This window comes from Mustelus asterias, chromosome 8 (genome assembly GCF_964213995.1).
Source record: "Mustelus asterias chromosome 8, sMusAst1.hap1.1, whole genome shotgun sequence".
Lineage (NCBI taxonomy): Eukaryota > Metazoa > Chordata > Chondrichthyes > Carcharhiniformes > Triakidae > Mustelus > Mustelus asterias.
In genome coordinates, this window is record NC_135808.1 from 24368466 (window position 1) to 24392577 (window position 24112).

Genomic DNA, 24112 nt, shown 5'->3' on the forward strand with positions numbered 1-24112 from the left:
GCAAAACGAGGAACTTTTCTTGTCCGCTTTTTTTCTTCACATGCTGTGCCACCTTTAATTGCTGTCTCGTGAACTTCCCAGCCCTAGTTAATCTCTCCCTAAAGTTTGACACATAGTCCAACATAGTCCCAGAATGCTGACTCACCAACTTTTCCTTGATGAATTTAAGTGGTCCACATATCTCATGACAAAACTTAATTCAAATAGACTGAATTTAGTTAATTCATTAGGTGCATCCTTTATCCTAATCCTCTGGATAATCTTGCCTGAAGGTCTTCAACATGGCCTTTAAAATTTGATGCTAGCGTTTCAATATTCCCTGCGATTCTGGATGGTACAGAGTTGATTTAAATTGCTTTACTCCTAAGCTATCCAAAACTTCCCGGAATAACTTTGATGCATCTGCCTGAATATGTAATGATCTCCAGCATCTCATCAATTCATTACTTGTAATGTAGTATCACTCTGGTATTCACTCAGATTCTTCTTCTGTATATGCTTTCTGATACAATTGCTTTATTTCTATATCCTTCTGCTGTAATTCTGACAACTTTCCTGAACTAAAAATATTGACCCCCATCCTTCAACAGCTTATATTCTTGCTCAACCACCTGGGGTCTGTTAACTGATAAAGGAAACCATAGTTGAAGCCTGGTCAGGGATTGGTTGATAAGCAAGTGCTAAGTCGTTTTAAATAATTTACTTATGTGGGTAAGGTTTACTTATGCGTACCAGGAGGAGGAGGTAAAGAAGTTAAGATTTTAAAAGGTACAGGATCAAGTCAATCTTTGATGGTGAAAGATGAGGAGATATGTAGTTTGGAAGGAGTATTGCCAGAAAAATGTGGAAATAAGTGAAATTACTGGTGAAAAGAGTAGTGTTCCATTATAAAGTGTAAGGTTGGAGATTCTGGCGAAAAGTGGTGAAGTGGGGGTAGGAGTGATAGGGAAATGATCTTTTCCAGGAATACAGTTTATCCTGGGTAATGATAAAGCTGGATCACAGGTGGGAGTGATGGTTACTGTGGTTGAAAAGCCAGTGGAAAATCAGACAGCTGAGGTGATGCAGGAAGCATATCCTGGGATTTTTTTCCTGACTGCGGGATAACAAGATTACAAAGTCACAGGTTGGCCAGGAGGGGAAATCACAAAGTAAAGATAAAGAAGTTGAAGTTCAGTTAGTGGAAAGAATTTACCTGAGGGAAACTATCTTTACGATCTCCAATGGCATCTCCTTTACCTTGACCACCTGAGGATTTCTCTATCTCTCACAGGCTGAAACTGATGTTGAAAGCCAACATTTGATTCACAAACCGATTCAAAATCATCTGTCCTTTTGCTGATACACGAGCAGTTTTACACATTTGCCTTTCAGACATTTCAAGTTCAAATTGCCTTTTCACTTCCTGAAGTTCTCATTCTTTTTCTCTTTGTTTTGCTCTGCCAGGGCTATTCTCTCTCGCTTTCTTTTTCCTTAAATTACAATTCAAACTATCTCAACTCTTTTTCATTTGCTTTTAATTGCAATTTCAACAGTTTCAATTGTGTTTTCTTTCCTTTGCCTCTAATTCAAGTTGTTAGATTCGGAGTTGAATTCAAACCAATTTCAATGTTTCTGGCAATTTTAAGTGCCGAGCTATCACTGAAAGCTGCAACTTGTCTGGCAATTCCAGAAGTTTTACTTTAACCACTTTTTGTAAACTATCCTGAGTCACTTCTTCCACACCCAGGAAAACCTCAGCCAGTAAAAGAACCATTTATTCCATACGGCATTCACCTCAAGAGAAAACTCAACACTCACTGACTTTGAGTTCAGTAATCCTAAGCTAAACAAGAAATTATCAATTTTGATCTCGGACAATTCCCAAATTTTTTTAGAGACCAGATCACAAACTCCAAGTTATATTATGAAGTTAGACTGGACCCACATTTTTATTTTTATTTTGGTATGAGTGTGAGGATGAAGTGTTTCACTCCAGGTGTGATTCTATTGACCCAATGGGAAGCTTTAAAAAAAATGAACAAAACAGTTTAAACTATAACAAAAAGAATTGATGTATATCTTACCAACTGAAATACTGAAACAAGACAAGATCAAATTCTTAGCTGCTTGCCTATCTGTATTAGTCCCAATTTAAGCAATATTCCTCAGAGGCGTAAACTCATCTTTAACATCAGTTAGCAAACAACAGGCTTATGTGCTGGTCAGCGACTGCTGGTCCTTAAGCCCCCAGAACAAATATGGAGAGAGACCTATTTTCAAACAGGTCCCAAACTAGAATCCTAAAAGAGTGCGAGTGAGCGAGAATAACACTTCTTGCTTATGGCAGACCAAAGCAGATAACTGCCTGCTTGTTTCTCTGTAAGAATAGCTTCCTCCATTAGCAGATGACTTCCTCTTGTAAATCAATCGAATCAAACCCGACTCTGAAACCCCAGGGGACAACCCAGACGATAAACAAAATGGCATTAATTAAATTAAAACAGAACAACCCATTATCTGGGATTAATTATGCTGCTGCATTCTCATCAGGTACACTGCAGGTTGCAAACAAATCAGCACGGTGCTCAGTGCTGAGTTTAAAACACTCCCTTCACAAGAAACATGATATAAAAACCTTCCTTGAAGACACGTCAACCCACAGAGAGAGAGACATCAGGGTATGAACCCTACCAACACCCAGAGAGAGAGAGAGAGAGACATCAGGGTAAGAAACACAAAACACCAACACCCAGAGAGAGAGAGACATCAGGGTGTGAACCCCAAAACCCAGCACACAGAGAGAGAAAGAGAGAGACATCAGGGTGTAAACCCCAAAACACCAACACCCAGAGAGAGAGAGACATCAGGGTGTGAACCCCAAAACCCAGCACACAGAGAGAGAGAGAGAGACATCAGGGTGTGAACCCCAAAACCCAGCACACAGAGAGAGAGAGAGAGAGAGAGAGACATCAGGGTGTGAACCCCAAAACACCAACACCCAGAGAGAGAGAGAGACATCAGGGTGTGAACCCCAAAACACCAACACCCAGAGAGAGAGAGGCATCAGGGTGTGAACCCCAAAACCCAACACCCAGAGAGAGAGAGAGACATCAGGGTGTGAACCCCCAAACAACAAAATATACATACACACACACACACAGAAATTTAGGTATGAACCCAAAATATCAACACCACAGAGAGAGACATCAAGCCATGAACCCCAAAACACCCACTGTCGCACATAGAGAAACATCTGGGTATGAATCCCAAAATGTGAATTCTAAACTGAGAGCAAGACCTCCACCGAGCTTGACATTGCCCCTCTCACACCCCATCACTCACTGACCCAGGGTTATTGCCCCAGTACCAAGCCTGGCATTGCCCCTCTCACACCCCATCACTCACTGACCCAGGGTTAATGCCCCAGTACCCAGTCTGACATTGCCCCTCTCACACCCCATCACTCACAGACCCAGGGTTAATGCCCCAGTACCCAGCCTGGCATTGCCCCTCTCACACCCCATCACTCACCTGCAGACACCTCTCCACACAGAAGGATCAGCTCTATCAGTCCAATCATTGCTGCATCCTTCATATTGGAAGAAATCTTTGGAGGATACTCTTTTTCAATGAAAGGGGATCTTCTCAACTTGTTCCTTCTGTCTTTTTCTGTTCACACGAAGCCGCAATCTGATTAGACACAAAACAGGTTGGCAAACTTCCTCAATATTCAGAATTCTCCAATCAGGTAAATACAACTGGTTATATTATGTTTGCTCAGCAGTTAGCACTGCTGCCTCACAGCGCCAGGGACCCAGGTTCAATTTCAGCCTTGGGTGACTGTCTGTGTGGAGTTTGTACATTCTCCCTGTGTGGGTTTCCTCCGGGTACTCCTGCTTCCTCCTGCACTCCAAAGATGTGCAGGTTAGGTGGACTGGCCAAGCTAAATTGCCCCTTACTGTCTAAAGATGTGTGTGATAGGGGATTAGCCATGGTAAATATGTAGGGTTACAGGGATGGGGCCTGGATAAAGATGCTCTGTCTGAGATTTGGTGCTGACTTGAATGGACTCATTCTATGATTCTAACATCATCAGTTGCCGGGTAGAATGAGCCAAAAGGAGTTTGATACAGTGACAGAGGGAAGGACATGAAGAAGAGCAGCAGATCTGAGCTAACGTTTCAATTAGATCACTGCTGATCTCAACCCCAGCTTCTGACGATAACCCATATCCCGAAATATTATTACCCAATAAAAATCTATCACTCTTACACTTAAAAGCTCCAATTGTTCACATTTTTTTGTGGAAAGACTGGATGTGGATTTCACACTGCTGAATCATTTTAACATGATAAACAGATCGATCAGATCACCCCTCAACATTCTAAACTCGAGGGAATAAGTTTTTACATGCTGTCAAAATTTATACTTCATTGTGAAAAGCCGATCCCCTCAAGCACGTCTCTGCAGAGTGAATTGATCTGTTTGTCCTTTGTCAGTGCTCAGGAATTGGGGGTAATATTGTTGCATGAACAGAGGATTGGTTAATGGACAAGAAACATTGATTTGGCATAAATGGGCCATTTTCAAGTTCGCCAACACTAGGATCAGTGCTGGGACAATCAGCCATTTACAATCTTTATTCGTGACTCAGACCAAGAGGCCAAGTGTAATGTATCTAAATTTACAGCAGCGACAAAGCTCGGTGGAAATGAGGAGAGATTGAGTCAGTTAGGATTGTGTTAGCTGGAAATTAGAAGAATGAGGAGGATCTCATCAAAACCTATACAATTCTAACAGGAAGAGATGGGCTAGATGCGGAAGGATATTCCCGATGGCAGGGGAGTCCAGAACCAGGGGTCCTATTCTAAGTATATGGGGAAAACCATTGAGGACTGATTATAAACATCCTGAGGATTACCATTGACCAGAAATTGAACTGAACCAGCCATATAAACACTGTCGCCACAACAGTGGGTTAGAGGCTGGGAATTTTGTGGATAGTTTAAATTTTAAGTTTATGTTTTACTCTCACACATAGGTTTATATTAATACTGTAATGACGTTACTGTGAAAGTCCTCCAGTTGCCACACTCCAGTGTCTGTTCGGATACACTGAGGGAGAAATATAGCATGGCCAGTGCATCCAACCAGCACGTCTTTCAGACTGTGGGAGGGAACCGGAGCTCCCGGAAGAATCCCATGCAGATACGGGGAGAACGTGCAGACTCCGGACAAACAGTGACCCAAGCAAGGAATCGAAGCAGGGTCCCTGGCGTTGTGCCACCAACCCCTGTAACTCACCTCTTATGCAAGATGCTCTTTCGGAGTGTTGGAGCAAGTGCTGCAGACGATGGGCCGAATGGTCTCCTTCTGCACTATAGGATTGGGTTGAGACAACCAATAAAGAGAGACGGGAGGAAGGGGAAGGGGAGGGCGCGGTTGTTGATGTTCTGTGAATTCCGTGTTGAAGTTGGAAAATTCTGGCTGAACTGAGGCAGTTTGATGCTGTTGTCCGGATTGTAACCGCGGGGAGACAGACCTGGGGCAATGCCATTGGGATGATGGAAAATGAGCTGCGGGATTGACTGTTGTCGGAAAGAGAGAAAGTTAAAATGAGTTTCAAATCAAAGCAGTGACTGAAGCGGATCCCCGGCTTCTGGGTGGGAAAAATTAAACAGGGAAATTCCAGTGAAATAGAAATTAGAGTGAGTGAAAGGAAATTCAGATTGTGTCCCCAGAACTGAGAAAATAAAATAAGTTTTAATTTTCAAGTTGAATAAGTTTGTACAAGTTTTGGAATTGAAACACACTGTTGGAAACTCCGCCCTCTGTTGTTTCAATGTAACAATCTTCAATGTTTCCTTTTCTGTTATTTGTGAAACGCGGTTTTCCCTTAATTTCAATAACAGACATTAGTGAAGAAAGAAGATGTGGTGGAATTTATTTTATCCCCTTTTAAAAGACACGTTTTTATTGTTGAAAAGATCCAGAGTGAAACTTGAAGTGCTGTGAGAAAGAATTGTGTGTACAGATGTGAGTGTGTAAACGTCCTGTTGGTGAATGAGGAAAGGCTGTGTGAATGCTCTGTGTTGCTGTTCCTTCAGACCGGCTCCAACTCTGATGTTTTCCTGAAAATGGTGAGGTCTAAAGGGGAAATAACAGTTAAAAGTTTTGAAACTGGAAACTTGTTACTGGCTGCAATGAAACTCTATTGAAACTGGTGAAACATGTGGGATTTCTAATCCAGATACAAATTCACATCTGTCAGAGTGGAGTCGTTTCTTAAATTTTGACGGTGTAATTTTGAATTGAGGAACGGAATTTAAGGTGATTGTTGATGGATTATTCTTGTGTTTAAAATCCACATAAAAAATAACCCTGGGGAACATTTGGGACTTTATCTTCTCATCCATTTTGCTCCAAGGTTTTTATTCGGAAGTATCCAGTTTGAATTGGTGAATCCACAAGACTTGAAGAAATATCTTTGTTCTGCCTAAACCGCCATTACTCTGAGAACATTGTAACCCAGTCTCTTTCTGAAATCGCGGTGACAGTGAATTCCTTCACCAACCAAGTTTTAATTTAGAATTAACCCATTCAGCTCCAAGCAGGATGAGCCTTTTGTGTTGGTTTTATAAACACACACACACACACACAGGTGACAATTGCTGAAAAGTGTAACAATATTTCCAGCAGCTGCAAGAATTTGGAAACATTTGCAGACACCGATTTGATACAAAGGCTCTGATATTTCAAAGATGTTTATTATTTCCTGAGAGAGTGCTTGGGAATGGGAGATCTTGACGTCAACACACTAACCAATTAAGTTTGTTTATTAGTGTCACAAGTAGGCTTACATTTACACTGCAATGAAGTTACTATGAAAACCCCCTGGTCGCCACACTCTGGCGCTTGTTGGGGTACACTGAGGGAGAATTTAGCATGACCAATACACTTTACCAGCTTGTCTTTCAGACTGTGGGAGGAAAACCGGATAGCCGGAGGAAACCCATGCACTCACAGGGAGAACATACAGACTCTGCACAATGATGCAAGCGGAAAAAGAAGCCGGGTCCCTGGTGCTGTGAGGCAGCAGTGCCATTCACTGTGCCACCTTGCCGTCCCATAGCATTAATTTCGAGAAACATGAAAGGGCAGACAAAATTGGAATTCATCAATTCAATACATATGAATTAATACTTTAAAACATTAAAGGAGAATTAAAATACATCTTAGCTCCTTTCACTGAATATTAAGAAATAAACAATACAGTGGGCTGTCTGGGCAAGGCTACAGTTATGCAGAAGAATTGGGAACATGAACATTGCACGGCCTCCACCTCGATCCTGCTGGGTAATTTCAGAAGACATTTAATGGTCAACCACATTGCTGTGGGTCTGTAGGCCAGACCAGATAGAGACCGCAGATTTCCTTCCCTAAAGAACATTAAACAAGATAGGTTTTTACAGCAATCAACAATGGCTTCATAGTCATCATTAGACTTTTAATTCCAGGTTTTATTCTTTAATTGAGTTCAAATTCCACCCTCTGCCTTGGTGGGATTCAAATCCAGGTTCCCAGAGCTTTCTCCTGTGTCTCTGGATTCCTAGTCCACTGACAATACCTCTACACCGCCGACAGCCCAAACTCCACCTGGGCGTACTGGACATGTGTCACGCACCTGGATGTGTGGTGGGTTATCAAAATCAGGAATTACTGCTTGGGGAGGTGGAACTGGACAGGATCATGAAAGTTACTTGTTGTCACCTTCCTGCATCTTCCAGGTCTTAATCTGGAATGAGAGGCTGGAATGGGAAAAGAACATGGTGATCCAGCTAAAGAGATGTGCAAAGTATTTGTTTAATCTTAACTAATAAACCCCCATGTGGTAACTTTTTTCTGAAGTCCATATAAGTAGATCTATCACATTTTCCCGTCACCATGTCTGTTACCATCTCAACGAATACTCGGAGCTTTGACAAGCACCATCTTCCCTTTTAAAATATGTGTTTGCTGCTAATTTATTGCTGTTAATTCCTCTTGATGTGCATTTTTGGTAAATTGTTCTTAAAAGTCTTAAAATGTTCCCCATTGCAGGGGTGTTACCCTTCCCCATTGATGTTAGTTTTGTACTGAAGACTTTACAGAGGCAGGAAGTGAAAAAATAAATCACATTTATTGTAGAAATTGCAGCAATGTTACAGACTGCAGTAACAGGTGACTGAGTTGGCAGTGAGTGAACCAGACAGATTCCTAGAGTCTGTGTAAACAGGGCAGATCAGAAGAGCTTATAAAGTGCAGGTCAGAATAGCTTAAAAAGTGCAGCTCCAGAGAGAGTAATTCCTGACAAACCATCGCCACAGTTCCATTTACACAGCGTCACATATGTCGAGTTTTTAATGCGTCAGTCGCTGTCATCTCGATGAAATCACATCCTTCCTGATTCTCTCATCCACTCCTGCTGCTGATCTCGGGGACTGCTGTCCCTGGGGCACTGGAGGACACTGGGGATGAGAAAGAAATACATCACTAGAGAGGGAGGCAAACCCAGCAGAACTGGAACACCCCCCCAACAAAACCCATCAGATCCACCTGACCCCCACAAATACCAGCAGCAAAATAGTAATACTGCAGAAACCTGGAAGAGTACAGAGAGAGTAGGGGTGAAATTGAAAAGGAAACCAGGAAAGTAAAGAAAGGCATAAAAAACGCTGCCAAGAAAAAACAAAGAACTTCCAAGGATGCACATGTAGAGAAAAGGATAAGGAAAGAGTAAAGCCTTGTGGAGACCAATAAGAAGTGCATGTGAGAGGGTGGGGAATGTGGTAAGATTGGGAATAAATACATTGCCCCTGTCTTTGGGAAACATGGGGCAATGCTGACATTACAGTGAAGGAAGAAGTGTGTGAATTACTGCACAAGAGATTACATATTAATGGATTTTACAACTTTGAAAGATGGTGAATCACCGGGTTAAAAGAAACAAGGGAGGAAATTGCAGAGGCTCTGACCATCAGAATCATTCCTCCCGGGCTACATGAGTGTGGAAGAAGATTAAAGGACTGTCAATATCACACCATGGATTGAAAAGGGAAGAAGGGGCAATCTGAGTAATGATACACCAGTTAGTGTAACTTCGGTGGTGGGAAAATTATTGAAATCAATTGTGAGGAACAGTGTAAAGCTTCATTTAGAAAGGCACAGATTAGCGTGGATTTAAGGGGCGTTCATCTCAGCCTAAACTGATTGAAAATTTGGAAGAGGTGAGAAGGATGGGTTGATGAGGACAGTGAGGTGGATGTGGTCAACATATATTTTAATGTTTTAGACAAGGTCCCACATGGCAGGCTGGTCAGAAATATAAAAACACATTGAGATCCAAGAGACAATGACAAATCAGACCCCAAATTAGCTCAGTGGCAGGAAGCAAAGGGTTAAGGGGTTTATTGCGACTGGAATGATGTTACCAGTGGGGGATCCATGGGGCCCAGCTCTCACTCCCTCGCTTTTTGTGGTTCAGGTGAATGATTTAGATTTAAATATAGGGAGAATGATGAAGAAGTTTAGAGATGTACAAATATTGTCCGGATGAGTGACAATGAGGAGGAAAGCTTCAGACTGCAGGAAGATCGAGATGGTCTGGGCAGCTGGAAAGAACAGTGGAAAATGGAATTCAATCCGGAGCAGTGAGAGGTGATGGATTTCGGGAGGATTAACAAAGTAAACGGAATCCCCAATAAATGGGAGGAGAACGACTGATGTGGAGGAACAGAGGGAACCAGGAGTGCGTGTCCACAGATTGGGAAAGGTGTCAGGACAGGTTGATAATGTTGTTAAGAAGGTATATAACATGCTTTCCTTTATTAGCCAAGGCACAGAACAGAGTGGTTTTGCTCAAACTGCAAACAACACCAGATAGACGACAGCTGAAGCATTGCAAACAGTCTGGTCAGCACATTACACAAAAGATGTGATTGTACTGGAGAGAATGCAGAGGAGATCGTTTAATGTGGACAGGACTGGAGAATGTTCACTGTGAGGAAAGAGTGGATAGGCTGGAATAGGATTCTGTAGAATAGAGGAGGCCGAGGGGAGATTTAATTGGGGTGGATATAATTATGAGGAGCCATGGTAAATAGAGATGACACATTTACCTTAGCAGAGGATCAAAAACCAAGGGGCACAGGTTTAAAGTAATTGGTAGAACGATCAGGGGGGAAATGAGGAAAGAGTTTTTCACCCAGAGGGTGGGAGGGACCCGGGACTCACTGTCTGAAAGGATGGTAGAGGCAGAAACTCTCACCACATTGAATCAATTCTTGGATGTCGAATTGAAGAGCTGTGATCTACAGAGCTGCAGACCGAGTACAGGAAGCTGAGATTAGGCTGGAGAGCTCTTCATTAACAGGCAGGGACATGATGGGCTGAATGAGCTTGCTGTCAAACATAAATTTTATATCATTCAAATTTCCATCCACACAACACCAGCAAAACCCATCAGACCCAAACACCAGCTAAACCCATCAAACCCCCAAACACCAACTAAACCCCTAAGATTCACTCCACTTCCCAAACATCCAGAAAAAGATCAAACCCATCACAAAACGTTAAATGTTAAATCCTGTGGGAGTGACACAGCTCAGTGACCAACTTCAGGGAAAACACTTGGGAATTCTGACTTCCGAAGGAAATTGAGCAGCTTAGCGGAGGCTGTCCAGGGTGAGATGTTTCCGGATGTCTCGACACCTCAACACCCACAATGTCTCCACCCTCAGACTGTACAGGAGCAGCCGTCTCCAGAAGGCCAGTCTCAAAGCTCAGTGTTGGATTGGATGAGCTGCTCTTTAGTGACGATACAGCGAGAGACAGACACTGAGCTCACATCCCACCCACCAGATTGTACAGCTAAATCCAGCGGGAATATCCCGGTTAGAAGGATCAACTCCCAATATTTATTAACACAGTTCATACCTCAGGAACCTGCAGAGGAAATGGTTCTGGAATCCCCTTTATCAGAAGCTGTTAAAGGAAGGAGAGGCATTAAAATTACTGTTTGTCATCAGACAGAATCAGTGCATGAGATATGGAGAGATAAAGATGGAGAGAGAGAGTGAGAGAAAGGAGAGGGAGAGAAAGGAGAGGGAGAGAAAGAGAGGGAGAGAAAGAGAAAGTAATTTATAAGTTATAAGTTCATTTATTGGTGTCACAAGTAGGCATTAACATTGCAATTAAATTACTGTGAAAATTCCCTCGTTGCCTGTTCGGGTAGATACAGAGAAAGAGTCAGACAGACAGACAGACAGAGAGAGAGGCAGAGAGCGAGCGAGAGAGGCAGAGAGCGAGAGAGAGAGGCGCAGAGAGCGAGCGAGAGGCGCAGAGAGCAAGAGAGAGAAGCGCAGAGAGCGAGAGAGAGGCGCAGAGAGCGGGAGAGAGAGGCGCAGAGAGCGAGAGAGAGGCGCAGAGAGCGAGAGAGAGAGGCGCAGAGAGCGAGAGAGAGAGGCGCAGAGAGCGAGAGAGACAATCAGAAAACATAGAATACCTGACTGAGAACCTGGCCATTTGGCCCATCTAGTTGATGCTGGTGTTTATGCTCCATTTGATCCTCCTCCCATCTTCCCTCATCGAAACTGACCATCTTAACTACATATTTCCTTCTCACTCATTCCCCTTAAACTATACTGTTCACTTCAACCACTCCCTGTGGCAGCGAGCTCCACATTCACATCACTCTTTGAGTAAAGAAGTTTCTCTTGAATTCCCTATTGGGTTTCTTGGTGACCATCTTGTATTGATGGCCCCGAGTTACATTCTTCCCACAAGAGGAAACATTCTTTCTGTGTCCAGTCTATGAAAACCTTTCCTAATTTTAAATCCTCGATTAGGTCAACCTTCTGTTTTCCTGAGAGTCAATCCTTCACTGAGATGTCCACCCACTCATTCCTTGAATCATCTCTGTAAATCTTCTCTATGTCCTCTCCTGTGAGTAAAAACCCTTCTGTAAAATGGTGACTGGAACTGCACACGGTCTGTAAATGTGCTCTAATCATGATTTGATAACGGTTTAGCAATAACTTCCTTGCTTTACAATTCTATCCCTCGAGAAATAAAGACTGATTTTCCATTTATTTTGTTCATGGCTTTGCCTAACCTGTTGCGGATTGGTTTAGCGTAAACCGAAATCCCTTTGTTCCTCAACCCCATCCAGCCCGGCACCTCCCAAGTAATAAGTGACCTCTCTATTCACCCCTAATAGAAAACTACCTCAAGTTTATCTGTGCTGAACTCCATTCACCAATTATTTGCCCATTCTACAAGTTTATTTATGTTCTATTATTTTATTGCATATCGAATAATTCGTCCCAATTTGGTGACCTGAGCAAATTGAGAAATTGTGTTTCGATTCCAATGTCCAAATAAGTGAGTGTAAAGTGTGAACAGTGGTGATTCCAGCGTTGATTACTGCGGAACACCATTTCCCACCTTCTGTCACTCCTTGTGAACTTTCCTTGCACTCTCTCCAAAGCTTCTACGTCCTTCCGATAGGGTGGTGACCAGAACTGCACAAAATACTCCAAATACGGTCTAATCAAGGTTTTATATGGCTGCAACATGATTTCCCAACTCTTGGACTTAATGCCCCAGCTGATAAAGGCAAGCATTGCGGTAAACCACTGTTAAGCTCTTGCCTGTGTGTGTGTGTGAGACATGCCTGGGCATGCCCCGGTCGGCCCTGCCTGAGACTCCTCTCCCCCTGATCCAGGTATAAAGGTGACTGCTCCCATCCCCCCGCCTCAGTCTCGGGACCAGTTCATCAGCATGGGTGTGCTCCAAGTCTTTGCGAATAAAAGCCTATTTGTTCTTGCATACAAACTAGTCTTTGCTTGATTGAAAGTGCATCAAGCATGCCAAATGATTTCTTCATCACCTTGGCCACTTGTGTTGCCACTTTTAGGTAACTATGGACCTGCACACCCAGATCCCTCTGTATGTTAATGTACCTAAGAGTTCTGCTATTTACAGTATAATTCACACCTACATTTGAACCTCCAAAATGCATCACCTCACATCAATCCAGATTAAAATCCATCTCCCATTTTTGTGCCCAAGTCTCCAATCTATCTATCGATATCCTGTTGTATCCTCTGACAATCCCCGGCACTATCACTGTCAATTGTCAGAAAAAAAACATCTGGGTTCAATAATGTTCTTTAGGGAAAAAAATCTGCCGTCCTTACCCGGTCTGGCCTACATGTCACTTCAGATCCACAGCAATGTGGTTGACTCTCAAATGCCCTCTGAACAAGGGCAACTAGGGGTGGGCAATAAATGCTGGCCAGTCAGCAACACCCATGTCCCACAAATTAATTTTTAAAATTTAGCAAGGACTGGGCCTTTTTAAGTCCATGGTCAAATCTTATTTAGTGGCACTGGGAGAGTCTCCAAAAAAAATCATTGTCATTACAGACTCCTCCACTGGGGATCCCACCGATCGGATATCTGCTAACGATAGTCGGCTCAAGGCCTCCTGGACAGTGTTCCAATTGGTAATTGTAGGCGGTCAGTAATAAAGCCCACTGCTGGATTGGGCTGATGTTATGGGCAACACTGCCTTGTCCTCTTTAAACAGTCCCAGGAGTGGCTTGTGGTCTGTGTCTTCATGACAAATTTCTGCTCATAATGGCGCTGGTGGAATCTTTTCACTCCTAATATCACCGCCAACCCTTCTTTTTCGACATGGGCTTTTTTGCAATAGTCAAGGTCCTGGGAGCATAAGCAATTCCGCTCTGTTTTTTCCACCGATGTGCAAAAGCCACCATGAAGCCATACAAGGATGTGTCGCAAGTCAGTAATAGTTCTTTCCTGGGATCGTAATGTGCCAGAATATTAAAAGAGGAAAGTTGTTGCTTTACTTTATTGAAAGCCAAGGATTGACTGGAAGACGACTCTCAAGGCTGATCTTTTTTTAGTAGTTGGTGTAATGGAGCCAGGATGGAGGCACGATTGGGCTTAATTTCCCAAATAGGTTATTGTTATGAAGCAGAGGTTGATCCCCCTCTGAGAACTAAGGCCTCACCACTCAAAGAGGAGCAACTCGCCATAATCTGTAAAAGTGAGTGTGAAGTGGTACAATCTGCTCTTCAGCAACTTTTACTGGTTAAATCAAAATAATTTCCTGACTCTCTCAAAAATCAACAAGGAACAATTTATTTATCTAACTAACAGTGAACAAGTTAACAAAACCATTAACAAACTGAATAAAATGATTCAAATGGAATGCTGTTCAGGTGAATACAATTCCCACTTATTAACAAAGACTCAAGAACATAAGAACTAGGAGCAGGAGGAAGCCATTTGGCCCCTGGAGCCTGCTCCACCATTCAATAAGATCATGGCTGATCTTTTCGTGGGCTCAGCTCCACTTACCCGCCCGCTCACCATAATCCTTAATTCCTTTACTGTTCAAAAATGTATCTATCCTTGCCTTAAAAACATTCAATGAGGTAGCCTCAACTGTTTCACTGGGCAGGGAATTCCACAGATTCACAACCCTTTGTGTGAAGAGGTTCCTCCTCAACTCAGTCCTAAATCTGTTCCCCCTTATTTTGAGGCTATGCCCCCTAGTTCTAGTTTCACACGCCAGTGGAAACAACTTCTTTGCTTCTATCTTATCTATTCCCTTCATAATCTTATATGTTTCTATAAGATCTCCCCTCATTCTTCTGAATTCCAATGAGTATAGCCCCAGTTTACTCAGTCTCTCCTCATAAGCCAACCCTCTCAACTCCGGAATCAACCTAGTGAATCTCCTCTGCACCTCCTCCAGTGCCAGTATATCCTTTCTCAAGTAAGGAGACCAGAACTGTACACAGTACTCCAGGTATGGCCTCACCACCACCTGATACAGCTGCAATATAATCTTGCTGTTTTTAAACTCCATCCCTCAAGCAATGAAGGACAAAATTTCATTTGCCTTCTTAATTACCTGCTGTCCTTGCAAGCCAACTCCTTGAGATTCCTGCACAAGGACACCCAGGTCCCTCTGCACAGCAGCATGCAGCAATTTTTTACCATTTAAATAATAGTCCATTTTGCTGTTATTCCTACCCAAATGGATGACCTCACATTTACCAACATTGTACTCCATCTGCCAGACCCTCGCCCACTCACTTGATTATCTATATCCCCCTGCAGATTTTCAGCGTCCTCTGCACACTTTTCTCTTCCACCCATCTGAGTGTCATCTGCGAATTTCGACACACTACACTTGGTCCCCAACTCCAAATCATCTATGTAAATCGTAAACAATACCAGTCCCAACACTGATCCCTGAGGCACACCACTAGTCACTGATCCCTGAGGCACACCACTAGTCAACCAGAAAAACACCCATTTACCCCCACTCTTTGCTTTCTGTTAGTTAACCAATCCTCTATCCATGCTAATACATTACCCGTAACACTGTGTACCTTTATCTTATGTAGCAGTCTTTGGTGCGGCAAATTGTCAAATCCCTTCAGGAAATTCAGATACGCCACATCCACAGGTTCCCCATTGTCCACTGCACATGTAATGTTCTCAAAGAATTCCACCAAATTAGTCAAACGTGACCTGCCCTTCATGAACCCATGCTGCATCTTACCAATAGGACAATTTATATCCAGATGTCTCGCTATTTCTTCCTTGATGATAGAACATCAAGGAAGAAATTGTCTCTTCCGGAATATTTGAGCTTTCTCTGTTGATTCTTCTGCCTGGAACTTCTTTCTTCTTTGTACCTTTGCTATTGAGATGGAACTTTCTCTTGGGGGAACCTGGGTTACACATTTTTTCCCTTCGTAGGCATACACCTGCCTTGGAAAATTGACTGAGAACTTCCTCAAGGTTCTTTAAGTGTTTCTTTTTTTTTAACCAGTGCAAAGGACATCATCCAGGTATATAGCAACCTGAGGTAGACTTTGCAAAATGTTCTCCATCACTCGCTGGAAGGTTGAGCAGGGTGACTATACCCCAAATGGCAGACAAGTGGATCGCTAAGGGCCCTTCTGAGTATGAATTGTTGAATATCTCTGGGAATCATCATCTAGTTGTAATTGTAAGTAAGCGTGATTCATATCAAGTTTCACAAACAAGAGTCATCCTTCCAACCAGCTGCAAGAAACAGTTTACCGTTTGTTTCAGATCCCTGCAAAGACGGAATGATCCATCTGGCTTCAAAATTGGTAAGACTGGTGCTGCCCATTCCACAAATTGGACTGGTTTGATGATCCCTTCACGTTCCAGTCTTTGGATTTCTGCTTCAACTTTTACCCGTAAGTCAAATGGTGCTGGGCGGGCCTTGCAAAATAGTGGAATCACTTCCTGGTCAACAGGTAAGGTCGCCTTGGCTCCTTTGATAGTCCCAAGACCTTCCTGGAAAGCTTTAGGGTACGTAAGCAGGACTTCACTAAGGCAGCCTTTCTCTGGCTGAAGATGTTGAGCCAAGGTGGATCTCTTGCAACCAATTTCACACCATTAGGCTTCCCCATGCCCTCACTACAATCATTGGTAACTGAACCAGCTGCCTTTCATAGGAGACAGGGTCAGAGGTTCTACTCAAAATTCAGAAAGGTTCCCCGATACAGGTTCCCTATCTTGCTGAGGTCTTCAGTAACAATAAGCACTCGAGTCCATAGTGAATTTTATGGAACGCTGATTCTCTGAACACTGATACTGCCGCACCGATATCAACCTCCATTAGTACCAGATGTCCACTTAACCATACGTTAATCTTGATTTGATCTGATTTGGACATCCATGTGCAATTTAATTGTTCTAAATCAGATGTAGGTGGATCTTCCCAGGGTGTGAACACTCCTGGATACCGGACTACAAGTTGCTTTACTAAATCTAAGTCCTGTAGGACTCCGTTGCTGTTGCTATCAGGTAGGACTTGTGACTGTTTGGTCGAAGTTTGGCTTTGCTTTAGGCAGACCTGGAGTTATGTGTATTTGGATACTTCCTGAGGGAGGCTATGTAATTGCCTGCTCTCAAATAGTGGTCCCTGAACTCAGCCGGACTGGCGTGGGTGTCCACTTCGGGATGGCTTGCAACTCATATGCTCCACATGCAGCATTTTCCAATGGTAAGACCTGCTGTAGCACCTGTTTGAAGTCCAGTTGTGCTTCAGCTAATAGGCATTCTTGAATAGTCACATTATTAATACCGCACACCAGACAGTCTCTAAGCATCTTGTTAAGAGCTAAAATAAATTAATCTGCTTTCGCTAGTTGTCTTAACCTAGTTACAAAACCCGTAACAGATTGTTTAGTATAAACAATACTGTTTCAAAATTAGAGGTGGCTTGGGGTTGTAGCATTCTCCAACTACCTCAGTCAATTCTTGAAAGGTTTTAGTATCTGGTGCCTCAGAGAAAGTTTAACTCCAAATGACAGCAAACGCTCAAACACCACAACATTCACAGCACCCTTTGTTTTTCATCTGCCATAATGTCATTTGCCCGAAAAAAATAACACATGTGATCCACATCTTGGGCCCAGTTCTCAACAGCAGGGTTGAACGAGTCTCGTCTTCCAAACAAAGTAATGATGCAGAAGAATGGCTGACCCCAACTTGGGCCAACTTTTGCAAGTTCCTTCAGGGATGTCACTGAAATAACTCCCGCCAGGCTGGTGTCCCTTCACCAAATTTAGATGTATTAACATAGTAAGCAACACTCAGACAGGTACTTCCTCATACTGGTGGCACGGTGGCACAGCGGTTAGCACTGCTGCCTAACAGCAACAGGGACCTGGGTTCAATTCCCACTTGGGTCACTGTCTGTGCAGATTCTGCACGTTCTCCCCGCATCCGTGTGGGCTTCCTCCAGGTACTCCAGTTTCCTACCACAGTCCAAATGTTGTGCTGGTTAGGTGCATTAGTAATACTAAATTCTCCCTCAGTATATGGGCGGCACGGTAGCACAGTGGTTAGTACTGCTGCTTCACAGCTCCAGGGTCCCGGGTTCGATTCCCGGCTCGGGTCACTGTCTGTGTGGAGTTTGCACATTCTCCTCATGTCTGCGTGGGTTTCCTCCAGGTGCTCAGGTTTCCTCCCACAGTCCAAAGATGTGTGGGTTAGGTTGATTGGCCAGGTTAAAAATTGTCCCTTAGAGTCCTGAGATGTGTAGGTTAGAGGGATTAGTGGGTAAATATGTGGGGGATGGGGCCTGGGTGGGATTGTGGTCGGTGCAGACTCGATGGGCCGAATGGCCTCCTTCTGCACTGTAGGGTTTCTATGATTCTATGATATACCCGAACAGGTACCGGAATGTGGCGACGAGGGGATTTTCACAGTAACTTCATTGCAGTGTTAATGTAAGCCTACTTGTAACACTAATAAATAAACTTCAAACTTTAAACCCAGAGTGCTAGTAACGCTGACACTCCACATTATGTACATATGCAGGGCTCCCTGATTGGACAATCCATTACTGGCTTAATTTGGGAGCTGGTATTCTAAGAGGTCCACATCGTGGGCCTTGTTAAAGTCACTGCAGGTGGACCATCCTATAATCCATCAACCTCCCCTTGAAAGAAACCTTCCATTAGACTGCTCATTCTGGACACATGTAAAACCCTCACATTTTTTTTATTGTGATCGGGCCCTGAACCCTCTTCCTTCTCCTTATCCCCCGTTCACTGTGTGAGTGCAGAGGGGTCAATGTTGTGAAACTTTTCTCATGTGTGTATTTTCATCTTACCTCAGGTTTACTGTGCAAGTTATTCACAGAGAACAGGAACACTCCAAATTTAAGGGTTGGGGAAAAGATGCCACCATTTATAAAGAGAGAGCTCAGAATCTTTTTTAAAACTTACTGTTAGTGGACGAGTCGTGAGGGGGGAAATCAGGGCAGTTCATACTGACAACCCCCCACCGCCTGTAACACAGGATTCAGTGGGTCCTGCCATATTGTAATATCCCAGGATAAAGCCCATTCGTACTATAATATCTCAGGAGACAATGGGGCCTGTGGCACGGTAAAATCCCAGTAATCCCAATTCCTGTCCCCGAATGGTGGCACCATGGTATATAATGTATTGAAGATTAATATATCTTTCCCTTGCTCTGTATCCTGGGCCTCAGGCTGTCAGAGAATCAGAGAAATAAAGAATCCATTCAGTACAGAAAGAAAGATGCCATTCAGCCCATCGAGCCTGCACCAACAACAATCCCACCCAGGCTCTGTCCACGTTACCCCATGTGTTTACCCTGCTAATCCCCCTGACACTAACAGGCAATTGAGCATGGCCACTCTACCGAACCTGCACATCTTTGGACTGCGAGAGGAACCGGAGAACCGAGAGGAAACCCATGCAGGCATGGGGAGAATGTGCAAACTCCACATATACAGTGGCCCGAGGCTGGAATTGAACCCGGATCCCTGGTGCTGTGAGGCAGCAGCGCTAATCACTGTGCCTCACAGCCCTGTCCTCGGCTGACAGCTCAGCACTGACCCTCCCTCCTGTGATCCTGGTCTGAGGCTGGGTCCTCTCTAACAGTGAGAAACAGTCTTACCGTAAATCACCACCAGTGTCTCCTTCATCCCGCTGTGTTCCACCCGACAGGAATACTCGGCCTGGTCCTCTGGATCAAACTCTACCCATTTCCGGATCTGGTAGGTGCTGTCGTGATTGGGTAAGATCCCACTGGACAGAGTCTCATCAATCACCACTCTGTTTCTCCACAGATTCACCTCGATGGCCTGAGGGTAAAAGCCGGTGACGGCACAGGACAGCCGGTTAGAATCACCCAGACGGGTAAAGGACACGATCGGGGGCAACTGAGAGAGAAAGAAAGAGGAGTCAGTACAGGAACCTCGAGATAGAGGGTCCCGGCATCACCCCCTTCACCGACTCTCACTCCCCCCTCACTCACCGACTCTCACTCCCCCCTCACTCACCGACTCTCACCCACCCCTCACTCACCGACTCTCACTCCCCACCTCACTCACCAACTCTCACTCCCCCTCACTCACCGACTCTCACTCCCCCCTCACTCACCGACTCTCACTCCCCCCTCACTCACAGACTCTCACTTCCACCCTCACTCACCAACTCTCGCTCCCCCTCACTCACCGACCCTCACGCCCCCCTCACTCACCGACTCTCACTCCCCCTCACTCACCGACTCTCACTCCCCCCTCACTCCCGGACACTCACTCCCCCCTCACTCACCGACTCTCACTCCCCCCTCCCTCACCGACTCTCACTCCCCCCTCACTCACTGACTCTCACTCCCCCCTCACTCACCGACTCTCACTCCCCCCTCACTCACCGACTCTCACTCCCCCCTCACTCACCGACTCTCACTCCCCCCCTGACTCACTGACTCTCACTCCCCCCTCACTCACCAACTCTCACTCCCCCCTCACTCACCGACTCTCATTCCCCCCTCACTCACCGACTCTCACTCCCCCCTCACTCACCGACTCTCACTCCCCCCTCACTCACCGACTCTCATTCCCCCCTCACTCACTGACTCTCACTCCCCCCTCACTCACCGACTCTCACTCCCCCCTCACTCACCGACTCTCACTCCCCCCTCACTCACCGACTCTCACTCCCCCCCCTGACTCACGGACTCTCACTCCCCCCTCACTCACCGACTCTCACTCCCCCCTCACTCACCGACTCTCACTCCCCCCTCACTCACCGACTCTCACTCCCCCCCTGACTCACTGACTCTCACTCCCCCCTCACTCACTGACTCTCACTCCTCCCCTCACTCACCAACTCTCACTCCCCCCTCACTCACCGACTCTCACTCCCCCCCCCACTCACCGACTCTCACTCCCCCCGCCTCACTCACTGACTCTCACCCCCCCTCACTCACCGACTCTCACTGCCCCCCCTCACTCACCGACTCTCACTCCGCCCCCCTCACTCACTGACTCTCACTCCCCCCTCACTCATTGACTCTCACTCCCCCCTCACTCACTGACTCTCACTCCCCCCTCACTCACCGACTCTCACTCCCCCGCCTCACTCACTGACTCTCACTCCCCCCTCACTCACCGACTCTCACTGCCCCCCTCACTCACCGACTCTCACTCCGCCCCCTCACTCACTGACTCTCACTCCCCCCTCACTCATTGACTCTCACTCCCCCCTCACTCACTGACTCTCACTCCCCCCTCACTCATTGACTCTCACTCCCCCCTCACTCACTGACTCTCACTCCCCCCTCACTCATTGACTCTCACTCCCCCCTCACTCATTGACTCTCACTCCCCCCTCACTCATTGACTCTCACTCCCCCCTCACTCACTGACTCTCACCCCCCTCACTCACTCACCGACTCGCACTCCCCCCTCACTCACCGACTCTCACTCCCCCCTCACTCACCGACTCTCACTCCCCCCCTCACTCACCGACTCTCACTCCCCCCCTCACTCACCGACTCTCACTCCCCCCTAACTCACCGACTCTCACTCCCCCCTCACTCACCGACTCTCACTCCCCCCTCACTCACTGACTCTCACTCCCCCCTCACTCACCGACTCTCACTCCCCCCTCACTCACTGACTCTCACTCCCCCCTCACTCACCGACTCTCACTCCCCCCTCACTCACTGGCTCTCACTCCCCCCTCACTCACCGACTCTCACTCCCCCCTCACTCACCGACTCTCACTCCCCCCTCACTCACCGACTCTCACTCCCCCCTCACTCACTGACTCTCACTCCCCCCTCACTCACCGACTCTCACTCCCCCCTCACTCACCGACTCTCACTCCCCCCTCACTCACCGACTCTCACTCCCCCCTCACTCACTGACTCTCAGTAATTTTTGTCCATACTCCAGATATTTCCTCAGCCACTCGATACACTCCACCTCCAGGTAACGTTTCCATCGCTGGTTAATGCCCGTGCTGCCCTCCCACTTTTGTTTGGTGATCTCTCCCCAAGGGACGGGGGTCACCCACACCAGAAGATCCTTTTCAAAACTGATGAAATCTAGTCCGTCCCACCCGTACTGGTTGAATCCAGTCGTATTCCCATCATCACTCAGGTCACAGCCAGTCATCAGCTGGTGTATGTGGATCCCTGTGGATTAGAAAGATAACCTGCCAATCAGGGCCAGTCCCAATAAAAGCCGCACTCACCATAAACCCACCCAAAGAGATCCATTCCCACTGGAGGTCCAGCCACCACACACACACACACACACACAGCCAATCCGGCCCAATCCACCTGGAGGCAAAGCCACCAAACACACACAATCAGATTCAGTTGACCAACAGACCTTACAAAGCCATTCACAACCTCAGTTTATCAGCCCCCAGTCCCAGATCCTGATCCGCTCCCAGTTTCTCCCACTCTGACCCAGATGCCCTGCATCCTGAGAAAGAGGCTGAGTGCTGGGAGTTTGAAGACTCACCTCCTGACTGGTTGGTTCAATACATGAGGGTCTGAATATTATCTTTGAGACATTGGTCCCCCTCCTGTGTGAGCTTCTTCTTCTGTTCCCAGGACTCAAGCCCCTCGCTCTCCACCATCCACTGCCCCGGGGGATCACCTCCCTCCGATCGCTGTCGTACACAACAAACTGGACACCGTCCACATAACCGACAGCCACAAACTCCGGGAAACCCGTGATCGGAGTCATTCCTGTGAGGAAATACCGGAGAGAGTGAGAGCCTGAAATAGAGAGAGAGAGAATTCAAGATAGACACCCTAAAAACACCAACACCCTCACACACACACACACACACACACACACACAGAGATCAGGGCATGAACCCCAAAACACTGATTCCAAACCGAGAGCAAGACCTCCATCCAGCCTGGCATTGCCCCTCTCACACCCCATCACTCACTGACCCAGGGTTAATGCCCCAATACCCAGCCTGGCATTGCCCCTCTCACACCCCATCACTCACTGACCCAGGGTTAATGCCCCAATACCCAGCCTGGCATTGCCCCTCTCACACCCCATCACTCACTGACCCAGGGTTAATGTCCCAGTACCAAGCCTGGCATTGCCCCTCTCACACCCCATCACTCACCTGCAGACACCTCTCCACACAGAAGGACCAGCTCTATCAGTCCAATCATTGCTGCTTCCCTCATGTTGGGGGAAACATTTGGAGGAAACTCTTTTTCAAAGAAAGGCCATTTTCCCAACTCACTCCTTCTGTCTTTCCCTGTTTACACTGAGCCTCAATCTGATTGGACACAAAATAGGACAACCAATTAGAATAAAGAGATTCAGTGAGTCATCGGTCTCCGGCAGAATAGACACAAACAGGGTGAGAAACTGCCTCAATGTTGAGAACTATCCAATCAGGTAAATACAGCTCCTGACATCATCGGTTGCCGGGTGGAATCAGCTGAAAAGAGTTTGATACAGTGACAGAGGGAAGGACATTAAGAACAGCAGCAGGTCTGAGCGAACCATTCAGTGAGATCACTGCTGATCTGGACCCCAGTTTCTGACTATAAACCATATCCTCAGATATCATTACCCAATAAAAATCTGTCACTCTGAGATTGAAAAGCTCCAATTGTTAACTTTTTATTGTGGAGAGACTGGATGTGGATTCCACACTGCTGAATTATTTTAACATTATAAACAGATCGATCAGATCACCCATCAACATTCTAAAAGCTGGGGAATAAAAACCCCTTTTATTTAACCTCCTTTTATTATTCTGGTGATCAGAACTGCACCCCCTCCAAGACCAATCTCCCCTTCCTGAGGTGTGGTGTCCAGAACTGAACACAGTGACTCCAGAAAGTGTCTGACCAAGACTCTGTTAAACTGAAGCTTCACTTCCATCACTTTATATACCAGCCCCCTCCAGATAAAGTTCAATGTGCCCTTAGAGAGAATGGTGAAATGGGCAGACACAAATACAATGCAGAGAAGCGTTTTAAGTTATGCAGTTTGAAATGAAGTAGTTTAAACTGAATGGGACGGTTATAAAGGGATTGTGGGAACAGAGAGACCTGAGTGAATATGATGGTGGCAGGAAGGTGTGATAAGACTATTAAAGAAGCATATGGAACCCATTGCTTTATAAATAGAAGCACAGATTACAAAAGCAAGGAGGTTGTGGAATTGTATGAACTAAAGAATAGCATGATG

General features: G+C 45.6%; 2 protein-coding genes across 4 annotated transcripts in view; both read right to left on the reverse strand.

Annotated features, from left to right (window-relative positions):
* LOC144496917 (popy class I histocompatibility antigen, alpha chain E-like) overlaps positions 1–24112 on the reverse strand; it is an 820139-nt gene that overhangs the window by 680837 nt on the left and 115190 nt on the right. The gene's annotated exons all lie outside the window — the stretch shown is intronic.
* On the reverse strand, positions 7152–23191 carry LOC144496947 (class I histocompatibility antigen, Gogo-C*0202 alpha chain-like). Of its 3 annotated transcripts, none has more exons than XM_078217576.1 (5): positions 23031–23191; positions 22403–22662; positions 19540–19726; positions 10957–11004; positions 7152–8489 (listed from the first exon to the last, which is right to left on the reverse strand). In XM_078217576.1, exons 1-4 carry the CDS (start codon positions 23092–23094, stop codon positions 10958–10960), a joined length of 558 nt encoding a protein of 185 aa, XP_078073702.1. In that variant the 5' UTR covers positions 23095–23191; the 3' UTR covers positions 7152–8489; position 10957. The 3 variants fall into 3 exon arrangements, with proteins under 3 accessions (XP_078073702.1, XP_078073700.1, XP_078073701.1); XM_078217574.1 differs by having other exon boundaries at positions 8142–8489; positions 19540–19804; positions 23031–23179; XM_078217575.1 differs by having other exon boundaries at positions 8144–8489; positions 19540–19804; positions 22403–22632; positions 23031–23154.

What these genes read in the sequence shown, in the direction of transcription:
- LOC144496947 (XM_078217574.1), bottom strand. Translation starts at nt 23,094, where the DNA reads ATGAGGGAAGCAGCAATGATTGGACTGATAGAGCTGGTCCTTCTGTGT. An exon ending in TTGAACCAACCAGTCAGGAG is followed by an intron (nt 19,805 to 22,402) that starts GTGAGTCTTCAA and finishes TTTCTCTCTCAG; the next exon opens with TTGCCCCCGATCGTGTCCTT. An exon ending in GACACTGGTGGTGATTTACG is followed by an intron (nt 11,005 to 19,539) that starts GTAAGACTGTTT and finishes TTCCTTTAACAG; the next exon opens with CTTCTGATAAAGGGGATTCC.